Source organism: Cebidichthys violaceus, unplaced genomic scaffold (assembly GCF_023349555.1).
Source record: "Cebidichthys violaceus isolate CVI_PGR_0920_01 unplaced genomic scaffold, fCebVio1.0.p SCAF_35, whole genome shotgun sequence".
In the NCBI taxonomy this organism is placed as follows: domain Eukaryota; kingdom Metazoa; phylum Chordata; class Actinopteri; order Perciformes; family Stichaeidae; genus Cebidichthys; species Cebidichthys violaceus.
In genome coordinates, this window is record NW_027176539.1 from 401,147 (window position 1) to 423,286 (window position 22,140).

Below are 22,140 nucleotides of genomic sequence, written 5' to 3' on the forward strand. Positions count from 1 at the left end.
TCATCTCGAAGTGCAAGCCAAACACTTTTAAGTGGTATTTATAGCTGACAGAGGACAGCTCTCCGTCTGACTGAGTTAATACACACTCATGAGATGAAATAGAAACCTGCAGCATGGGAGGAGATGCCAAGTATTGGTTGTGGCACAGTGGAGCTACACGAGCGCCTTGTTGTCGTCCGTCTGAACTCATTCACTCCAGCTCAGGTTCTCTCCGTTCGTTCTTCTCAGATGTGGGACGTGACGCTTTATTCCAGAATGCCTTTAACTCCGCTCAGCTGTTTTCTTTGGATTTCATTTTGCCCTTTTCTTAAAAAATTAAATATATATATATCCTGCGATTTCAATCATCAACTCATTCAGTTGTCCTTGGTGCTCAATCTAGTCCTGCATAGTTCTTCACATCCTGAATATGAGTTATATGCTGCTATTTTCCAGGAAAAATGAGAGGCAAAAATATATCAACCATGCAAACTGTAAATGGATACAGCCATGCTCACCATTTTTTCTGAACAAAACACAACCGCAACTCCAAGCAACTAAACGGACACGTAGCAAAACACGCTAACGATGCATGCGCACATAGTGATACTTCATGCTACCTTCACAATTCATATTATTAGTAAAACTAATCCACAGATTCCAAAAGTATGAATCAGTTTACAACCAAAAACTCCCTGAACCAGCAGCCAAAGACAAAATAATAAACTTCACTTTATACAGCCAAAACCATACAGGATGTCTTACCGTTGCTGTTTTGTGATCAAAAGTTGTGTTCGAGAGCAGATCAACGCTGCTGACGGCTCTCTGGATCCTCCAGCATCGAACAGCCTATCCTCAGCCTTCCGTGTGAAAACAATGTGTCACCATCTGGAGGATGAATTAGGGTACTGCACTCATTCTAAAGGCACTGGTCTTCAGTACAGGCGTGAGCTGGCCAAATAGACCGATGGGTTGTGGTTTTCTTTGAATGGGAACACGTGTAGAGGTCTGATTTTGAGCTGCAACGATTAACTGATTAGTTGCCAACTTTTTAATGAATTGCAAACTATTTTCATAGTCGGTATGAGTTGAAACTGAATATCTTTGAGTTGTGTAGAAAAGAATCACTAATCAACATATTTCCAATTGTATGTGTGTGTGTATGTGTTACAAATTTCCTGGCAAGAAATTTCCCTCAAAACCATAAATGTCCATCTCATGGTGGCGCTAGTTTAAAAGTCATATGGGTTCAACGTCTGAGGACCATGAATGTCTGTTCCAAATTTGGTGCTGATACATTTAGTAGATGTTGAGATATTTCACAGGAAAATTAGAACGTTTGACCTGCTGATGACACAAGAAGAAAAGTCAGGGGATCACCAAAGTAATTAGGGCTCATCCTCTGGAGAACACGAATGTTTGTACCAAATTTGGTGCCAATTATTTTTGTAGATGTTGAGATATTTCACAAGATAAGTGAAAAGTTTGACCTGCTGATCGCAGTAGAGAAAAAGTCGGGGATCACTAAAGTTATTAGGGTTCATCATCTGGAGATCATGAATGTCTGATCCAAGTTTGGTGCCGATACATCTTGTAGGTGTAAAGATATTTCGCAGGAAAAGTTGATAGTTTGACCTGCTGGTGGTGCGATGAAAAGCCAGGGGATCACCAAAGTCATTAATAGTTCATCCTCTGGAGGACATGAATGTCCGTACCAAACTTCACGGCAGTAGTTGTTGAGATGTTCCCGTCAAGAACATAAGTGGTGGACATTCTGACACTGCCGTCTCTAGAAACTGAACACCAGGAAGTTGATTTAACGCCTTAGTGAGGTGAAAATAAGGTCTGGACAAAATATCAAAGTCCTTGATCGCGATCAAAGCAGCTTCTTGGAACACTTGGAGTGAGGGTGTATTTTGAAGTGTGTGCGTGTGTGTTGGAGGCGGGGGGGGGGGGGGGTCTAAATGGGAGCCAAGTGTGTCAGCGGATATTTTTGGATGCCGGCGGCGGCAGCGGAGGAGGAGGAAGGTCTGGGAATACGGCCATCAGTGGCGATCGGCTTGACCCTCGGTTTGTTATGTCTGTGTCGGAGAAAACACAGCTGCTCCATTGATACGATGAACCACTTCTGATGCAATCTTAAAAATGACTTAGTATTTCAATGCAGTTTTTTCTGCATTTATTACACTATTTAAAAGTGTTGCAGGTTTTCCATAGCTCTACACGACATTAAAAGACACATTTTATTGACAAACAGTATAATAAAACAACCACACGCCATTAAAAAATAGACAACTTTATTGATTAGTTTGGGTTATTGTCTTAAGCCCAGAGCTCAGTAGTTGTGCATGATTTACAGTCCGATGCTCGTTCTAGCAAACATGCAGTATCAAGCATGCCGTCACGTGTTTCCACCTCATTGTTCCTGACGGTTCATGGTCTAAAGCAAGCTGAGGCAGCGCCACGTCTTTTGCATAGATACAAAAAAAAATCAAAACCACATCTGACTGTGGTGAAACCTATCTTGCGAAACATTACAGGAATATTGTGCTCTTTTATTTTACTTGTGACAAGACTTTTTTTTTTTTCTGGTCTTGAAAATATTTCTTTTTCCAAAGCTCTTCATTTAATAATAAACATAAAACGATGCAGCGCGATCATTAAAGATGGAGCAAATCTTCATGAAAGTCCATATTTCATACAAACCCAGTGTCGACATTCGTCAGTGCGTCAGTGCTACAGGGTGACGGCAGACAATCTGAAGCTAAATTACATCAAGTACAACCCTGCAAATGTGCTTTTTTCTTTTTAATCTTCAAGTGAACAGTATTCAGAAACTAATCTGTAGCACCATTACTCGCTTTAGACCACCTTAAATGCTTTTTATATACAGAGAGACAGAGAGAGAGAGAGAGAGAGTGCACAACCGGTTACATGTAGCAAGGTAAGATTCATGAGAGGGTAAAATCAAAAGAGAAAAATAAGTTACATGTGCATATCATACAGTGATGTTTTTAAAAAAAGAAATGCTTGGTTTTAATCCTGCAGAAGGTCATTAAAAGTAAGAGAAACATCCCCGTTTGTTCTGCATTCGTGACGAAAACATTCAGGTTTTTACAGAAACGGGACCTGGGGCTCCGTCACGTCGAGGCCAGAGGCCGCTGGAGCTCCAGCTGGGTCTCTAAGGTGACCCTCTCCTGGTGAACCACCTGCAGCCAAAAACCAAAAGAAAAAACACACACACACACAAGCTTTGATCACTGCACGGCGAACACGAGACGGACCTCGGGCAGTCGCTACGCCGTTTGTTTGAACAGCCGTGTAATGCCGGTCTAGAGCAACTACCTCTAAAGTGGGTCCTAGTGTCAGCGGACTCACTGAAAACAACTCCATCGGCCCCGCTTCACATGGAGCGGATTATTGTGGGAATGCAGAATATGTTTCAGTGCTGACATTTCATGTCTAGAATCTGACCTTGTGACTCAACGCAGCAGGGAGTGAGAATACTCAGGGGTTCGTTCTAACTTTCCTCCTAGACTCCTCTGTCCTGATTGAAGTTATGATTGATTCATCTGAGACCAATAGTCATGTGACAACAAATCAGAGAATCTTTGACTGAACTTCAGGAAGTGAACACAGAGAGGAGAGGCTGAAAGTAGAGGATGTAATAATGTGAATAGTTCAATGTATATAGCACATAAAGCCTCCATTTTGTTCCCAAATATTGGAAACACTTGAAGAAATGTTGGATATATGGATTCCATTGTTTTTAAATGTTTGTAAAATAAATAAATCACAGAAATTCAGGGGCTACACGGTGATTGACGGCGTCTCTACGTCACTCCTCCTCAGTCCTAATATGGTCACTTCCTGTTCACTGGTTGCAAAAAAAACAAGATGGACGGAAAAAAAAAAGCGCCAAACTTGAGTCCACAAACCAATGAGAAACATCACCACTACTACGTCCACTTCCTATATACAGTCTGTGGCGTTGAGCAGTTTATCCGAAGCACGTTTTGTCTTATCATTTTTAGATGATGGGCTGAAAGTGTGTCAAACTTAAATCTTAAATCCTCTTGTGAACCCTCAGATTAACCCTTCAGAGGCTGAGAACCACCACGCTACATTAATAGACCACCAGGTCACCAATCAATGAGAGCCTTTCAGCATGAACACGGGACATTTTGTGCAGCTTATACCGAGTAGAATGTCCAAAACAATGAACAGTTTTCCGGTAAAAGTCCTTCTTCAGACAGGAAGTAACCAAGGTTAGGTCGGATTAAAGTTGTGAATTTGGGAAGTTTTTATTTAAGAGTCGTTTCTACACACAACTTCGACTTTATGGGAAAAGTCAAGAAGAAGGAGGAGCTGTTCCTTTCCTCACACACACACACCCTGTTGTCGTTGGATGCCTGTCCAGCCCAGGCTCTATTTTAAAGGAGACAGTTGTGAATGCCAATGGCTGGAGTCTATATAAAGACACATATGCCTTTCTCTGCAAAATTCCTCGGATGCTTTGAGGAACCAGCAGAATTAGAGCCGATAAACGACGTCCTGGATCACCAAGTAGCTCCGGAACACGACTGACGTTAATGTGAAAGATTTGATTCTTTTGGTCTGTGTTGTATTAAAGCGGTAGCCGCATGTGAGCGTGAGGGTTTTTTCACTACCGGATCATTGACGAGGGGAATGACCGGCATGCGGCATGTGTTTCCAAATGGGAGTGCGTGTGCCACGGGCGGATCTCCAATGCAAACAGCCATTAGTTCAGCTTTGAGTGACGGGTGAAAAGAGCAGACAGTGGAGCTCGAGCGCTTTTTTTTTCACCACGCTGGAATGAAGAGGGAGCATTTTTTGTTGTCGGGCTGGTTTTAAGGCTACGATCGCACGACGCATATTATCTACGTTTTAGAGCCTCTTAAAAAAACGCTATTAAAGCCGTTTTAGTTTGAAAACTCCGGGGTTGTGTTTTAGTCTGGACGGGCAGAAACGGACATCCACCAAATCCGCCCCACTAAGAAGTGGACGTAGTCGTCGTGGAGTCACTCGTTGGTTTGTGGACGGCCGTCGCCATCTTGATTTTTTTGCAACCAGTGAACAGGAAGTGACCATATTTGGACTGAGGAGGAGTGACGTAGAGACGCCGTATACGTCTCCGGTAGAGAGACCTGTCAATCACCATGTAGCCCCGCCCCTAAAGCATCCCCTGCTTTATGGTCTGTTTGACTCTAAATGGAGCATAATGTACTAAATGAACATCATGCTGTATTGAAGAAGACTTGAAACTAGAGATTGAGACCATAAACTCATGTTTACAATGTTTACTGAGGGAATAAATCAAGAGAGAAGTAGAGTCATTTTAGACTAGACTTCTACACAACCAGAGGAGTCGCCCCCTGGTGGACACTAGAGAGAATGCAGCTTTAAGAGCCGGAGGTTGACTCCTGTTTTCAACATGGCGGCTGAGTGACAACCTTTCCCATTTTACAGGAAAACAGTACAGTAGAATATGTCTCTAAAAACAATTAATGCAGAATATTGACGTGTCTTTCCCTGATTCGTTACGCCGCCTCGATTACCGATCGACTACCAGGTTAATTCAACGGATTGCAGGCGTTGCTGACCTTGTTGTCTTTGCTAGCAGCTTTTGCGCAGTTAAATTCTGTATTTTATAATTCGATTACCGCCAAGAGGAACGCTATTGTTGGAGCTTTTCAAGCGGGGTGTCCAGCGGCGTTAAGTCACGGTTTATGGCTTTGAGGAGGGCGATCTAGGTCCTTTTCTTATCAACGCTTATTTTGTTCACACAGAAACTATAAAGGAACAAAAACATTAAATGCTCTCCAGTGCAACAGAGACTTCCAGCGACCGGCAGAGATACAAGTGCAGAATTCAACAGCCCGACAATTCGAGCACTCTCTGTGTCAGAGTCTTCTCTACTGGAGCTGGTTTTCTTCTCCCCTCCAGAGGAGGTTGGAGGGCAGGGAATGTCAGGAAGCCACTGTGGTCAGCCACTAATGCAGTCCACACCCGTTCTCACACACAGAGTTCTGGGACGGTTGCATGTGCGGAAACAAGAAGACGGGGCTGACCTTGAGCTGCTGCTGGAGCTCGCTGTTGAGGCGCGTCAACACGGCGTTGGTCTCTTTGTTTTTGCGGATCGCCGTCTGGATCTCCCTCTTCTGTTTGGACAGCAGCCTGAGAGAGAGAGAGAGTTTTATACGCTTTGATCAGCTTTGTGATGCATCGTCTGCATAGATAAAGTAGTAAATCATCGTTAAACTTGTTAAAAACCACAACTGAAGGGAACATATAAATTAACGTGCGCCTTAAGAAGTTCTTAAAGAGACAGTGTGTGGGATTTAGCACTAGTGGTGAGGTTGACGATTGCAACCGACTGAATACTCCTCTCACGCCTCCTCCTCCATTAATCGCATAAAAACGTCAAAAAAAAGTTGGTGAAATGAGAACGTTTCCACAGAACACAGTTAAGGAAGTGTGTTTCCTTCATTTCTACTGATGAAAGAGTTCAATGTTAGAAAACACTGAACTCTTTTTGCAGTGTAACTGGTTGAAAAATACACATTTAATATTGTCCTTTCATTATATTCTTCTGTACATGGAACACAATCAAAAAAAGGTTAGAACACCCCTGTTACACACTAATGAAGACATTTATGAATATGTTTTATTATATGCTACACTGGCCCTTTAAACCTGCATTAATTGATTGTTTTAGCCACTAGGGGGCAGAAAAAGCTGAGGTTTGAGAACATTTTTTTGGGGTCAATTTGAATGAATAAAATCCACATTTAATCTATCAGATTTAGTTGAGGAGTCAACTCGTTTGTGTTTTAGGATCAGGGAGTCAAACTGACCTCTGAGCAGGTTTGGTTGGAGTAGGAAACAGCACGGCAGGTGGAGGCGTGGCCTCCAGGTTCTGGCTCTCTGCATGGTATTTCCTGCGGACCGGCTTCTGTGGCGCCTGACTGAGAGAAACTCCAATCAGGTCCTGTAGGGAAGAAATCAAAGTTAGCCTCCTCCTCCTCCTCCTCATTACTGCTGCAGAGACGCTGGTGAAATGAAACCACGTCAGCGACCTGTTTTGAAGCGGTCGCCAGGTCTTCGGAGCTCGGACCGAATCTAGAGCGAGGACCCCGAGGACCCTCTGGTTTCACGCCGCTCTCCTCCTGCAAGCACAGACAGAAGCAAACCAGTGCGAGTCCAATTAAACGACTCAATAAAGACATGCAGTTATATGCGGGGACGGCTAAAGAGGCCGGATTGTGTCCTGACCCTGGATGAATCGGGGGATCTGGCACTCTCCATGGATGGATTAATGTGGTTTTTGATTGCATCTCCGTTATTCTCTTCTAGAGAGGTTAACAGTGAGGACCGTGAAGTTCTTCACTTGAGCTCATATAGCGAGGCAGCTTGTGCACAGGGACACGGATTGTCCAACGACGTTATATTGAAAAAAATTGAAAAAGTTTAAGGCAAAAAAAACCACACTTCTGGTTGAAAGTCCTGTTTGTTGGACTCGTCCACCATCGGTCATCTTTTTAGATTTCATAAAGTACGTCACTTGTTTCGACCGTTGTTTAGTCACGTGGATGCATTTAATTCATGTGTCCACCACAAGTAAGGCTCCTCATTGACGTTCCATTGGAAGAGGAACCAGACAACTCGCGTCCCTGTACAACGAACCGATAGTTTGCGTGTCGTGACTATTTCCTAAACTGCCGTGACACTGAGCTGCATAGATGAGCTGTCTGGAGAGTTGAAGGCTTTTCTTTCTATCCAGCACCTTCTGTACTTTTGTCTTCATCTGTTAATGTTGGATTCTGTGAATTTGATCCGCTCGCTTCTACGGGCTGCGGTCTCCAGTAGAAATTCCTGGGCTGTCCTGATGGTTTAAACAGGCTAATTCCGCCGCTTTAAATTGTACCCCCCAAAAAAAAAAATCCATTTTGCTGAGCAACGCAAGTGACAGACAGGAATAATGAGCCTGAGATTCACCGCGCCGCTGGATGTGAAACACAACCGCAGCATGGAAACCTTGCTCTAAAAAAAAAAAAAAGGTCCTGCAGTCGTTAAACCACAGGAGCTCCATCAGCCGCCTGTGTGGTCACGTCAGACGGAGGTCACGCCGGTTTTAACTCCGGCAACGCAAAGGAATACCGTCACTGTCGCACGGAACGTCTTTTTAGACCAGATCTGTGCGACTGATGGGCTCGTGTCACCAGAACAGTTAAGAGTAAAACCAACAAAAAAAAAAGCAAATCAATAAAGTAGAATAAAGTTAGGTAGAGTAAAGTACTTTAAAGTACTTAAAGTAAAGCACTAAGTTAACTTAAAGTTACTACATTGAACTTTCATTTAGTGTTGATTCTGTCGCCCCCTGTGGACTAAAGCGGTAGTGTCTCTGAGCACCAGACTCCCTTTAGAAAACCTGTCATTCCACTGCAGCAGGGTCCGACAGTCCTGGTTCATTCACTAGAACTACAAACTGACCTGCTCCCAATCGTTTCCTGTAAAAGCTGGAATCAAATATAAGAGTCTGACTCAGTAATGGAGGAAGGACTTGATGATAAGAGAGGAAGGACTGCAGTGTCCTTTGACCTGAAGGAAACAACAGAATGATTAGATATGGATGACTAGTAAAGAGGAACTACACCGCTATATAAACAAAGGCCTGAGGTTAAATATTAAACATGCACTGTAAAGGAATAAGTCGTGGTGACGTCGCTCATTGGCATTTGGGGGCGTGGCCAACTTGGTTTGTTGGCACAATGGGAGGAGTTTGCCTTCAGGGCTTCACGACATGAAGGGTTTATTTGAACCAGAACTACAATCTTCACCTAAAACGTTACCAAATGGATTCGACGTCTAAACCTGAGGAGATTTCACCCTGAAGGCAAACTTCTCCCTTGTGCAAGTTTTTGGCCGTCGCCATCTTGGATTTTTATGGAACACTGAATTAGACATCTTTAGGCGACCAAAATGTTAACTCTCATTAAGCGAAAACATACTGTGAAGACAAAGGACAAACTCCCAGACCGAACAACACAGTGGTAGAGACCTGTCAATCAGCGTGTAGCCCCGCCCCTAAATCGTCCCCTGCTTTATGGTCTGTTTGACTCTAAATGGACCATAATGTACTAAATGAACATCATGCTGTATTGAAGAAGACTTGAAACTAGAGATTGAGACCATAAACTCATGTTTACAATGTTTACTGAGGGAATAAATCAAGAGAGAAGTAGAGTCATTTTAGACTAGACTTCTATACAACCAGAGGAGTCGCCCCCTGGTGGACACTAGATAGAATGCAGCTTTAAAGACACTTCAGCCTAGAAGTCGTAACATTTGCGATATCATAATTTTCCTGCTTATTTCTTTCCCCCGTTTCACAGAAACAATTTGCAAACACAACTCACTGAGTGAAAAAGCAGACTTTTTGTTCTCACCTCTTCTCTGAAGTGACTGAAGTCAGCGAAGTTTGGCTGCTGCACTTTTTTCTGGGGAGTTTTCTCCGAAACGCCGATGAACTGAGAAACCTGACGAGAGAGATGAGAGGACTTGTCTTTCATCGGCGATTCAGAGACGTTTGAACAAAAAGGCTTTGAGCGCATCAGAAATGAAAACCGGGCTCACCTGTGAGGTCGACGGTCGAGGAGGGAGGGCAGGAGGAGGCGGCAACCATCCGCTCTTTATGCCTGAAATCAAGACCAAACATCAGAGAGGAGTAAACCAGAGCGGCTCTCCTCTATTGTCCTCTCAGGAGTCTGTTTTCACTCTTCAAAAACACAAATAAAACACTCATATTCTCATGATCACTCACCTTTCTGACTGACCAATAAAAGATTCATTTCCCCTTTTGGTTCTTCCGTGAAAGAAGAACCGTTTAACAAAACACAATACCTTAAAGCTGCAGGACGTTCATGCAGTAACCTCCCATATGAACACTTGATTTAGGAGAACTTGCTGCATTCATTCAGCGACCTGTCAATCACGGTATAGCCCCGCCCCTAAATCATCCCCTGCTTCATGGTCTGTTTGACTCTAAATGGAGCATAATGTACTAAATGAACATCATGCTGTATTGAAGAAGACTTGAAACTAGAGATTGAGACCATAAACTCATGTTTACAATGTTTACTGAGGGAATAAATCAAGAGAGAAGTAGAGTCATTTTAGACTAGACTTCTATACAACCAGAGGAGTCGCCCCCTGCTGGACACTAGAGAGAATGCAGCTTTAACACGTGAAGCATCGGCTTCACTTTAAAGAACCGGAGGTTGCCGTCTGGTCCGTACCTGGAGCGCCCTGCTGGAAGAGCTTGTTGAGGTCCAGCGAGGAGGCTCTGGAGTGGGTTTTCTGGGGGCGGGGCGGGGGGGTGGGAGGCTCTTCGGCCTTCTTCATGGCGTCTTCGATAGAGGTGCTGGAGTAAGACCTGGACCATGAGGTCACATGGGTGGAAATAAAAACAAGAGGTGTTAATTAAAGGAGCGACGAGTTCAGAGGACCGGAGGGGGGGGGGGGGGGGGGGGGGGGGGGGGGGGGGTGGGGGTCTCACCTCGGTCTAGTTCTCGTCCTCATGTGTGGGTCCAAGTCCTGAGGTGGTTCTGTGAGGACACGAGACATGAACACACGTTAGGTTTCGTGTGGAGACGCATCGCATCACAGAGAGTATTTAAATTTGTTTTTGTTTACTTCCTAAATACATGAAAACATTGTGAAGTTCTACATTTATTTTCAGAATAAGAGTCAGAATGTAAGTTTGCACAAACAAGGAGTTAGACTTGAAGACAATAAACACAAAGACAAACATATATATAATATAAATAATACAGAATATGATAAACAAACAAACAAAATAAGAGTATTTTAAGTACAAGTATTTTTACATTTTTATTTAATTTGGACTTTTTTATTTAATTTTAGTTTAGTTGTATATATTTTTTGTTTTATTGTTTGTAGGAATGATCACCTTTAAATCTCTTCTCTTTCACTGAGCAGCTGATGAAATACATAAATCATGTTCTTGTTATTGAATTCTACAGAAACGTTGTAGCGTAGCGCCATCTGCTGGAGCATCAACGTCACAAGTTAACAGGATTTCATGCTGTCTCCCATTGTTTTCTCTGTGTATATATTAAAGATAAATACTGAAATTAATTTTCATTAACTCTTTATTTTATTTCTAACCATGCATTATCAGTTCAGTTCAGTTTCTTCTCAGAGGACACAGTTTTTATTTAGCTACAGTAGTTTTTCACTGCTTTATTTTAGTGTCAGTTACAGAATAATGAATATTTAAATTAGATTTATTTATCCTGCTGCTGTAACAATTCTTTATTTTGTGCATTTATAATTATTTCTATACATATTTACATATATTTTGTCTTATTCATTGAGTTTTGATGCAATTATCCAATGTGATAAATGAACAAGTGAAAGGTGAATATAGTGTTTATTTTATGTGATATTATATTCATACTATGAGTCTGTTCCTTGTTTTATGTCTGACCGATCACTTTTCTTATTACTGATGATTCATAATTGCGTCAACAATGCGTCGACATGAAGTAACTAAGTATTCACTTTGACAGTTTCAACTTTAAAAAGAACTTTCAGGACTGTTCGGATCACCTGGCCGCTCAGCGAAACCACCGACACGTAGAACCCGTTTCTCCTGAGCCGTCGTCACGCCGACATCTGCAGAACAGAAACGGACGTCAGCAGCAGAACCGCGTGTTCTGGTTCATAGCTCCATGAGGAAGCAGAACACAGGAGCTCGCTCCTCTGAGCTCAGAATGTTATTCAGCATTTCTGGATTCCTTTATTTAAATCAGAGGCGGATGAACTTCTTTTCTGACTGTGGACCAAACACAGAAAATCATAAAGAGGTGGAACGATAGTAAATGTTAATAATAAATAAATCAGAATAACCACTAAACAGTTTAACATTACAGTCGTTTATCTGTGGTCCCACATATTAAATAAAGTATTTCTGTATCTGCTGCTCTTACATTTAAATGAATTAAATACGTTTAAACTCTTAAAACAAATAATATTAAAATAAAATATTCTGATGTTGTGTGTAAATCTGTTAAAACAGAGATAATTCCCCTTAATGTGTTCCTTTAAACTACAGAGCTCTTTATTAGAAATAAGCTCATATTCTAGTTTATTGTCTGAAGACGCAGGAGGTCGTAGGTCACCGTGGTTACAGGACTCCTCCTTCACGTCTTGTTTCGCCGAGGTCAGACGCTCGACGACGCTCCGATTCTAAAAGACCAAAATGTTTCACAATTAGAACGACGACTTCAGGAAGCAGAGCCCTCGCGTCCGGCGTGTTGCCGCCCCCTACAGGCAGCGAACAGGAAGTCCACATTCGCTTCTTTCTTTTTTTTAAAAAGTGGAATAAGAGGAGGCAGTTTACCGCGTGACTCGGCCTCGGCTCAGCGTCCTCAAAGACAATGAGAGGCTCTGCACTCTGCCGAAAGAAAAGCACAAAGAGTTTGTGAAGAAGGAACTGTTCCGGGTCAGAGGGTCAGAGGCGTCTCTCACCTCAGGAGTGTCCGGCGTGTCCTCGTCCTCGTCCTCCGGCTGCATGAAGCCCGTCCTCAGCGTCGGCGGGAGGCTCTCGGGGAGAGGATAGCCGTTCTTACGGGCCACGATCAGGTGGAAGGCCGTGCAGAACTCGGAGAACGTGAGAGCGCCGTCTCTGTCCACGTCGCTCAACTCCCTTAAAAAAAAAAAAAAAGTTCAAAAATCTATTTAGAAAATGTAAAATATCTAGAAAAAAAACAAGAGTAGCGCTGATTATTCAATTTAGGTCAACGATAATGAAATTTTGTAACGCTTTATTTTTGTGGGTCCATCATTTCCTAATCATATATCTATCTATCTATATATATATATATATATATATATATATATATATATATATATATATATATAATTTTCCTAGAAAGAAAAAAGCTCAATTTAAACCAAAGTAAATATTCATTTTTAAGATAAAAATAAAATCATTCATTTTAATTGGAAAAGAACAATCAAACACAGTATGTATGAGAAACAGTATAAGAAATAAACAACGTGATTCTGTTTTATAACAATAATAATAATAATAATTATAATAATAATAATAGCACTTACCAAATGTGGGAAAGTTCTGGAATCGGGAGTTTAGATTTAGTGAAGAAGTTCTTTGCAATGGTTCCTACAGAGACACAAAAATTGTTTGAATGAGATTTTTAAATTATGATTATGTGTAGCAGGAGGAGGGGGGGGGGGGGGGGGGTGTGTTGGGATGGGGGGTCCATACCCAGGATGAGAGCCCCCAGGTCGGGCTGCAGGCTCTTGAACTGATTGGTGTAATACTCCAGCTGTTCCTCTGTGATCCTCCAGGGGTCGTCGTCCGCGTAGTCCACCAGGCCCTGCTGGTCCAGCCTCTCCGGCGAGGACGTCTACGACACGCAGAAATCACAATCAACCACTTATTTCACCGTGACGGTGGAGCTGTGGGTGGAGGAGGGGGGGGGTCCATTTACCCTCGCCGTAGCAGCCGGACGCTCCGCGGCGGCTCTGGTCCCGTAGGCGCCGGGCGAGGAGCGCTGATCCGGGGGGAGAACCATCGACCGAGGGGACAGTTTGCTCTCGTAGGCTGGAGGAGACGAGAATGAGAGACGTTCAGATGGAAGAGACATCAGAGACATCACGAGGACCTAACAGCTGTCCTTCACATCTCACCCATTCATAATTCATGACTCGTGACTACAGCAGGACGTGTGCTCCGTGCAGATCAACCTGAAGTGAAATGATTTTGTAACTATGCAGCGTTTCCTCTAACATCTAATCTGAAATTAGACAAATTGTCTCGTGAATGTTATTTTGAAGGGCTTTTATTTTGAAATGCTACATCAGAATGTCCTGGTTCTCTCTGAGGGACACCTTGAGGTGGTCTGCTATCAACCTGACTTACAGTTTATTAACTTTGCTGAAAGTAAAACAGGACTTTTCCACAGATGTGGAGGTGAGTTTAGGCCTGAAAACTGACATAAAAAAATGATGAATATTAGAAAATCAGTGTTGTTGTCGTCGTACCGGTCAGCGAGTCGGCCCCGTTCCTCTGCTTGGCGTAGGGGTATCCTCGGTACATCAGCGGGGAGCGAGGCGGCGAGCTGCACGGGGATCGAGGTGGAGACCAGGGTTCCTTCAGGGACGCAGTATTTGTTACTACACACATATACAAAGGAAGTACTACAAGTACTCTGGATGCATAACATCACGGTGGTATCTATCAGTTAAAGCAGTGGATCTTAATGTGCTCTGTAGAATCCACACGGAGGCGTCATGAGGTTTGTGTTGTGGATCCATGGAGCCGGTCTGGAGCCTTGAAGGAGTCTCGTCCTCTAATCTCTCAAACAACGAGGTCTTTCTGCTCCGCTGACTAAAGCCCACAGGAATGTCCTCTCCCCGGTGATCTCCTGTGTTACAAAGACAGAGAGAGAGAGAGAGAGAGAGAGGTCGACGAGCGTCGTCCCGAAGCTCACCTTGCGGTCCACGTGGTCCTCCGGGTGTCTCCGGTCTGCTGGAGTCCAGGAGGCGGAGCCGGGAGGCCCGGTCCCGCACTGAGCCCCCTGACCGTCTACGCTCGGGGGGACGACAGAGTACCGCATCTCTGGCTCGGTCTTCAGCCCGACAAACCTGGGCAGAGGTAGATCTACAAGAGAGATGAACCGGTCTCAGTGTAGTCCTGATCCTCTATATGAACCGGTCTCAGTGTAGTCCTGATCCTCTATATGAACCGGTCTCAGTGTAGTCCTGATCCTCTATATGAACCGGTCTCAGTTTAGTCCTGATCCTCTATATATGAACCAGTCTCAGTTTAGTCCTGATCCTCTATATGAACCGGTCTCAGTGTAGTCCTGATCCTCTATATATGAACCGGTCTCAGTGTAGTCCTGATCCTCTATATGAACCGGTCTCCGTGTAGTCCTGATCCTCTATATGAACCAGTCTCAGTTTAGTCCTGATCCTCTATATGAACCAGTCTCAGTGTAGTCCTGATCCTCTATATGAACCAGTATCAGTTTAGTCCTGATCCTCTATATGAACCGGTCTCAGTGTAGTCCTGATCCTCTATATATGAACCAGTCTCAGTGTAGTCCTGATCCTCTATATGAACCAGTCTCAGTGTAGTCCTGATCCTCTATATGAACCGGTCTCAGTGTAGTCCTGATCCTCTATATATGAACCGGTCTCAGTGTAGTCCTGATCCTCTATATATGAACCGGTCTCAGTGTAGTCCTGATCGTGAGCTTTCTGTGTGATGAATTATGAGACTAGTCTGGATGAACCTGAACTTCTTTCATAATGATCCATTCAGGTCACTCGTAGAGAACCGGTTCTCTCTCAGGTCTTGGTGCGACTGATGGTCTAATGAGGGCAAACCCACTTAGCCCCGTTCATCCAGATTAGACCAAATCCTGCCACGTCTAGATAATCTCCTGATCCCCCTTGTTGCTCTGGTGAGACTCCTCCTCCTCCTCCTCCTCCTCCTCCTCCTCCTCCTCCTCAGACTTACTGGCCGTGATGCTCTCCAGGTGGACTGGCAGGGCGGACTGGGCCGCCGCCAGCAGCTTCAGGGCCACGAAGAACTGAGGCGTCCCGAAGTAACCCAGACGCTTCGCCCCACACAACTCCGTCACCTGGAACAGACGAGCTCTTAAATCAACTGTCTTTTTGAGACGCTTTACACATTAAATATCATCTTTAATACTGCTTTATGGATTTTGTCAGGATCGGTGGTCAAAGCGCTTGTTGTTGTAATACTCATTTCAGCCACAAGAGGCTGGAGCGCACCACTCCCTCGTGTTCTCAATAGAACTAAAAGCATTCGGGTTTCTATTTAATTCCTCTAAAACACAAACATGAATGATTTCAGTCACATTGAAGAACACGGAGTCGTGGTGGACTTCAACCCCTTGTGGCTGAAATGAGTATTACAACAACAAACACGTAATCCTGACAAAAACAAACAATTGAAAAACTGTTTTCATGCGTGAAAAAAGGAACTTTAAAAAATATTATCCTGGCAAAACCTTAAAAATATTTAAACCACCAGATTGTATTTGTCTCTCTTGGCCCTCGGAGGCTTCCGTACTCTCCGGTCACAGTAATCTTTCACACGTGATGTAACGTGTAGAGTAAAAGCCACGAGCTGTACGAACGCGACGACGCTATAAAAAGAAACAGAATGTGAGGGATCAGCGGTGAGCTCTGGTTATTCATTCGAGGTACAATGAATGCTTTGGGGGAGAAAAGAAGATTAGGATTATGGAGGACAATTGTGTATAAATTCCTCAAATTACAACTGAAAGAAATATTGTTTAAAAATAAAAAAAAAATGAGGATCTTGAACAGTGAGACTAAACTTTATCATTATTAAGACACTGACAGGTGAGGCCTGCTCGAGCTTCAGAAGAGAAAAGCTCCTCTTTTGGCAACAATGGATAGGGGGGGGGGGGGGGGGCTCTTATCGCCTTATCATTACTTCTGCTCGACCTGCATTGTGTCCATTCAACAGCTTTAACAGGGACCACAGATCCAAAACAAGTACTGTTGAGAGGCTGAGCGGACCTGAGGTCAGCAAGGTCAGCAAGGAGGGACTGGTCCTGAACCAGTCTCAGTGTAGTCCTGATCCTCTATATATGTACCAGTCTCAGTGTAGTCCTGATCCTCTATATATGTACCAGTCTCAGTGTAGTCCTGATCCTCTATATTGGAACCAGTCTCAGTGTAGTCCTGATCCTCTATATGAACCGGTCTCAGTGTAGTCCTGATCCTCTATATGAACCGGTCTCAGTTGGCTAACGTTAGCCGTTGACCACCACAGCTATTAGGGATCATCATCTGGGAGCCATGAATGTTTCTACAAGATGTTGTGCCGATCCATCTGAGATGTTAAGATACATCTCGCTTGAAGAGAACGTCAAGAGGACCACCAAAGTCAGTAGGATACATCCTCTGAGGATCACGAATGCCCCCCCCCCCAAAAAAAAATCCAACGACAATCCACCAAGGAGCCACGCCACAAAGCAGCTGATGAAACAATGAGCGTCTCGTGTTCAGGTCTACAAGGCCACACCTTCTGCAACCAAGAGAGGTTCCACAACAAAGTCTGTCAACAGAGCGTCGACATGCTGCGCAGACCAGAGACGGACGAGTCATCCAGACGTTCAAGTTTAAATGTTCTGCTGCTCAACACTGAACACCTGACCTCCATCTGACCTCGATGCTCTAAAGCATCACTTCTTAAAGCGTCACGATTACTCACTGGTTTTAAAGTGTATTGTTCTTTTAACTGCTTTTATTTTATTATTGTTAAATTGAATTAAATTAAATAAGATTTGATTGGTTTTGATTTAATTCAATTTAAATATATTGTCTCATCCATTGTTTTAATAAGGGTTTACATTTTATCTGTAAAATAAAATAAAAATAAAATAAAAATAAAATAAAAATAAAATAAAAATAAAAATAAAAATAAAAATAAAAATAAAATAAAAATAAAATAAATAAAATAAAGTAAAATAAAATAAAGTAAAATAAATAAATAAAATAAAGTAAAATAAAATAAATAAATAAATAAATAAAATAAATAAAGTTGTTCTTATTGTATCAATTGGTTTAATTGTCTCACTTATTGCACAGTGTTTACATTTTAGTTTGTCTGGCTTTGTCGGGCCTCACTGTTTATATTATATTGCTTCCCTTTTTCTTTGCTTTGTCTGTCAAAGCCCTTTTTTAAAAGGTGCTGTATAAATAAAGTTGTTTTTATTATTATTATCATTATGGGAAACACTTGCTGTCCATGAAGTCAGCATAAAAATGGATTTCATTCTGATTAAGTGTCTACCGGCTTCACAGACGCCACAGAGGAGCAGCAGGAAGTGTCCCGCTTCAGCTCCTTATCTGCTGTAAACACAGACGTTAAAGACCCACTTTAGGGGAACCATGACTCCACATAAAAACACTCAGGTCACGAAGAGAAATTCAGCCTTGTTTTGACCAAAACCAGAAGTCTATATTCACACCGAAAAAGTCCGCCTCACGTCTCCCATGTCACCGTGAGTCCCGGAGGAAACGCACCATTAGTGAGACAGTTTGACACAATGACCCAGAGACCACGGAGCGATCCTGCACACTTCCTGCAGCCGGCTCAGAGGGCTGCGTGTCAATCACCCCTGCGCGGCGGCGGTCCGGGCCTCCGGACAGGAAGGAAAGCAACGCTCAATGCCAAACTTCCTGACACCCACGCAGAGACACAATGGGCCGGGATCGTCCCACGGGGACCGGGAGTGTCGCGAGCGGGGGCCCTGCCGCGTTCATCTGAGCTGGAAAGAAAATATGTTTACGTCCCTGTGATGGGTCAGCAAAACCAGTCTGACTCAGTGGTTCTGGAGCCAATGAAACAACTGTTCAGCACTTATGTACCATCCTTAGAATAAATACTATGCGAAGAGATATTTATATCTACGAGGTCATACCAGACAGACCGAGGCTGAAGCAGCCAAACTGAGCCAAGGTGCATTTTATTGCTCTGGAATTTAACCTTCAATTTGTACGAGTTAGAATGTGTTATTTCGTCCTTTCTTCCTAGTCTATCTTTAATGTTCACTGTGATGGAAAATGAATGGAAAACAATGGTTGCAGTGGAATCATACAGTTCACTGTAGAGCTCAAACAATTAGTCAAACATTTAGACGATAGACAGAAAAAATGAACGATAATCAAAACGTTGTTTTTCTTGCAATCATTTTCTGGTCTCAGCTACTCAACTGTGAGGACTTTTTAAATCACTGAAAATTGAATTACTGTCCGACAAAACAAACTGAATAAGTCACATTAAGCTCTGAAACTACCATCGGAATGTTACTCTTAGTAAGTGCCAGGCGGCAACCTCTGGTTCCAACGAGAGAAGCAAAAGCTTTGTGTGTTAAAGCTGCATTCTCTCTAATGTCCACCAGGGGGCGACTCCTCTGGTTGTATAGAAGTCTAGTCTAAAATGACTCTACTTCTCTCTTGATTTATTCCCTCAGTAAACATTGTAAACATGAGTTTATGGTCTCAATCTCTAGTTTACAGTCTTCTTCAATACAGCATGATGATCATTTATTACATTATGATCCATTTAGAGTCAGACAGACCATAAAGCAGGGGATGCTTTAGGGGGTGGGGCTACACAGTGATTGACAGGTCTCTACCAGAGACGAATACGGCGTCTCTACGTCACTCCTCCTCAGTCCAGATATGGTCACTTCCTGTTCACTGGTTGCAAAAAAAACCCAACAACATGGCGTGCACCAAGATGGCGATGAAGAAACTCCAGGCTTCATAACATCCGTCCACAAACCAACTTCTAACAACAATCGCCTTTTTATTTTGTACTAATTAAATGACAACGTAAAATTTGTCCGTCCTACTTTTATTCTATTTCCATAAAATGAACTAATTGATTCTTCCACAAGAATTTCTTTAACTTTTTTCATCACTTTCCAGCATTTTAGCCATTGATGAATTATTAAGAAAACACCAACAAGACCGTTCTGCTGGTAGTAAACAAGAAGAAGGATTAATAACACGGAGCACACGTCTACAGTGTAAATTGTAATTTACAAAAAGTCAGGAAACCGAGCTTATTAACGTTGAAAAGAACGTTGTTTAGGGAACTCAAGTCACTGCAGTAAACCTGAGCTCAGCTAACTCACAATCACAACTAGAGTTTACTATAAAATGTCAATTTAGACAACTTAAAGATCTGAGTTGTGATAAGTAGGCAGTACTTGACTGCTGACTTAACATGTTTAAGGAAGCTGAACTAAAGTGTAAGCTGCATTATTATTATTTTTTACAATATCAGTCATATCACATTCCATTTTTTTTTTATAAAGATGCATTTTTAGGCCTAAACATGCAGGAAGGTATTCTTCTGTGGTTTGAAATGACAGCTCTAGCTTTCACTACTACAACTAAAAGCCGGACCCTGAACACATCTGACTATAGAATCCATATTTCCCTGATCAACAGACCACAAAATGCTGCAGGGCCACACATGCATTTCGGGGGACATTGCAGACACAAACGTGCAGCTACCGGTTGCAGAGAGAGACCTCTGTCTGTCACGCGCGACACACACGAACCAGCGGACACACAACTGCACAAAAGCAGCATCTCGTGGATCCTCTCAAGACCTGGGCTTCGGGTTGTCTCCCGCGGACCGACCACCTCCAGCCGCAGCTCCCTTCGCACTTGATAACACGCGACCCCGGCCGAGAGCAGCTGACACTCACTTTGTGCAGGGATTCCGGCGGCAGCTGAGACGCCTTGAACAGCTCCGCCACTTTACCGGACGACAGCGTTCCGGAGGCGTCGGCTTGACACAGGCTGTGCAGACCCGAGTAATACCGCTGCTCGTGCTCGTTCAGGGAGATGAAGCTCCCCGCGGGAGCCGCCGCACCGGATTCCTGATCCATTCCCGGTGTTGGTGTCGGAGGGAGGGACGGAGAGGGGGGGGGGGGGGGGGGGGGTGCTGACGCATGGAGGGCACCGCTGCCGCTGGAGAGGGAAACACTAGGAGCAAACAGATCGATGCATGCCGGTGCACCGGACACCGGCTCCCGTGTTCCTGTCGGAGTGTAGCTGGCGGTGTCCCCTCCCGATAAGAGCGCTCCTGCGGGAGGATCAGACTGACTGAGCCGCTCCGGTTTTAAGGCTCATCCACTCCCCGCTGCCGATTATGGCCGGTTGTAGCAGTACCGGCCGCAGCCTGGTGGGGGCGGTAGAGCGCAGGAAGAAGATGTCTGTCATAAGTCATAACTGTGAGATAATAAGTCATAACTATGAGGTAGTAAGTCATTAATATGAGGGTGCTACGTCATTATTATGTAATACTGTACTACACTTTTTCACAGAAATGGGCTTCCATACGTTTGTGATACTTAAGTGTCTGATTGTGTTCTTTTTTTAATACATATACAAATATAATGGTTATTTAAAAAATATGTTATAATATTATATTATTAGATAATATATTATAAAATATATAAAATATTATATATTATAAATATTATATATTTAATATATAATATATATAAAATATTATATATTTTATATATTTATATATTAAATCAAATATATATTTCATTATTTTATTTAGAGGAATGAAAGTGTAAAGTTTTGGTGTATGTAAAAAATATATAAAATATATTATATAATAATATATTATTATATAATATATTATAAAATATAGTGGTTTCATAAAATATGAGTGAATTACAAATATCTTTAAATTGTCCTTCAGTTATTGTTCTTACTACCCCTGCTTCTCAGTAACACTGCAAAGACCACTGAAACCAGGCAAATTCAGCAGATAATGCTGAACACACAACTCACAGTCGTTTTAAGAACATTTGAAAGAATGAATGTTGCTCATCGTCAGTGTCTTTCAGTAAAAAGCCTGAATTCATTCTAGCTTTTTTTTTAGAAATCCAACATCCTAATGTCAACGCCTCTGCTGCCATCATCTGTTCAGGGATATATGTGCAGTCAGTGGTTCTACAGTCAGAAAAGGAAGACACGGAAATGAGCCTTTTTGGTGAACAGGAAGCAACTCAACAACAAATAAAATGATGAAAAACAATCTAAAGTTTGCTCCCGTTTGTTGAGTTCATCCTCACAAGACTTTTCATTTGGATGGAAGAGAAAATAAGAGCACAGCACGAAACAAGAAAAGTATTTATTATAAGTATATATTATATATATATATATATATATATATATATTTATATTTATATATATATATATATATATATATATATAAATATGTGTCTTCTTTTATGGGGGAGTGGTTTTACTGTCAGTAGATTGTTTTCACATTGCTTTCATTGTGGGCGTGGCCTGTTTGATGGAATAACACTAATGACATTTTATGGGAGCAAGAGAGCGTTTAGTGGGCCGAGTGCTTGTCTTAACGTTGTTAACGAGGGTTTGAAACGTCCGCTGTCGTGAGGGAGACTCCAGCTCAAGTGTGTCAACACAGTGTCTTATGAATTGCTCTGTCAGGCATCATTCACCGGTTGAACAATT

At 42.8% G+C, this 22,140-nt stretch overlaps 1 protein-coding gene across 2 annotated transcripts; it reads right to left on the reverse strand.

Moving 5' to 3' along the window:
- Nucleotides 1–2,259: 2,259 nt before the first annotated feature.
- Nucleotides 2,260–20,534, reverse strand: reps2 (RALBP1 associated Eps domain containing 2). Of its 2 annotated transcripts, none has more exons than XM_068725487.1 (19): nt 20,346–20,534; nt 15,578–15,701; nt 14,544–14,713; nt 14,095–14,203; nt 13,542–13,654; nt 13,316–13,457; nt 13,147–13,210; nt 12,556–12,733; nt 12,428–12,481; nt 12,207–12,273; nt 11,635–11,700; nt 10,559–10,607; nt 10,299–10,435; nt 9,637–9,698; nt 9,450–9,539; nt 7,080–7,169; nt 6,858–6,991; nt 6,072–6,177; nt 2,260–3,188 (listed from the first exon to the last, which is right to left on the reverse strand). In XM_068725487.1, exons 1-19 carry the CDS (start codon nt 20,526–20,528, stop codon nt 3,120–3,122), a joined length of 2,007 nt encoding a protein of 668 aa, XP_068581588.1. In that variant the 5' UTR covers nt 20,529–20,534; the 3' UTR covers nt 2,260–3,119. The 2 variants fall into 2 exon arrangements, with proteins under 2 accessions (XP_068581588.1, XP_068581590.1); XM_068725489.1 differs by lacking the exon at nt 20,346–20,534 and adding an exon at nt 20,149–20,227.
- Nucleotides 20,535–22,140: the final 1,606 nt, after the last annotated feature.

Bases quoted from the DNA above. Each gene is read 5' to 3' on its own strand.
- reps2 (XM_068725487.1), bottom strand. From the start codon at position 20,528: ATGGATCAGGAATCCGGTGCGGCGGCTCCCGCGGGGAGCTTCATCTCC. The intron at 13,211-13,315 runs GTATGGACCCCC...GTGTCTCTGTAG, and splicing joins CCTGGGGGCTCTCATCCTGG to GAACCATTGCAAAGAACTTC. The intron at 3,189-6,071 runs GTCAGCCCCGTC...TTTTGGCTGCAG, and splicing joins AGCTCCAGCAGCAGCTCAAG to GTGGTTCACCAGGAGAGGGT.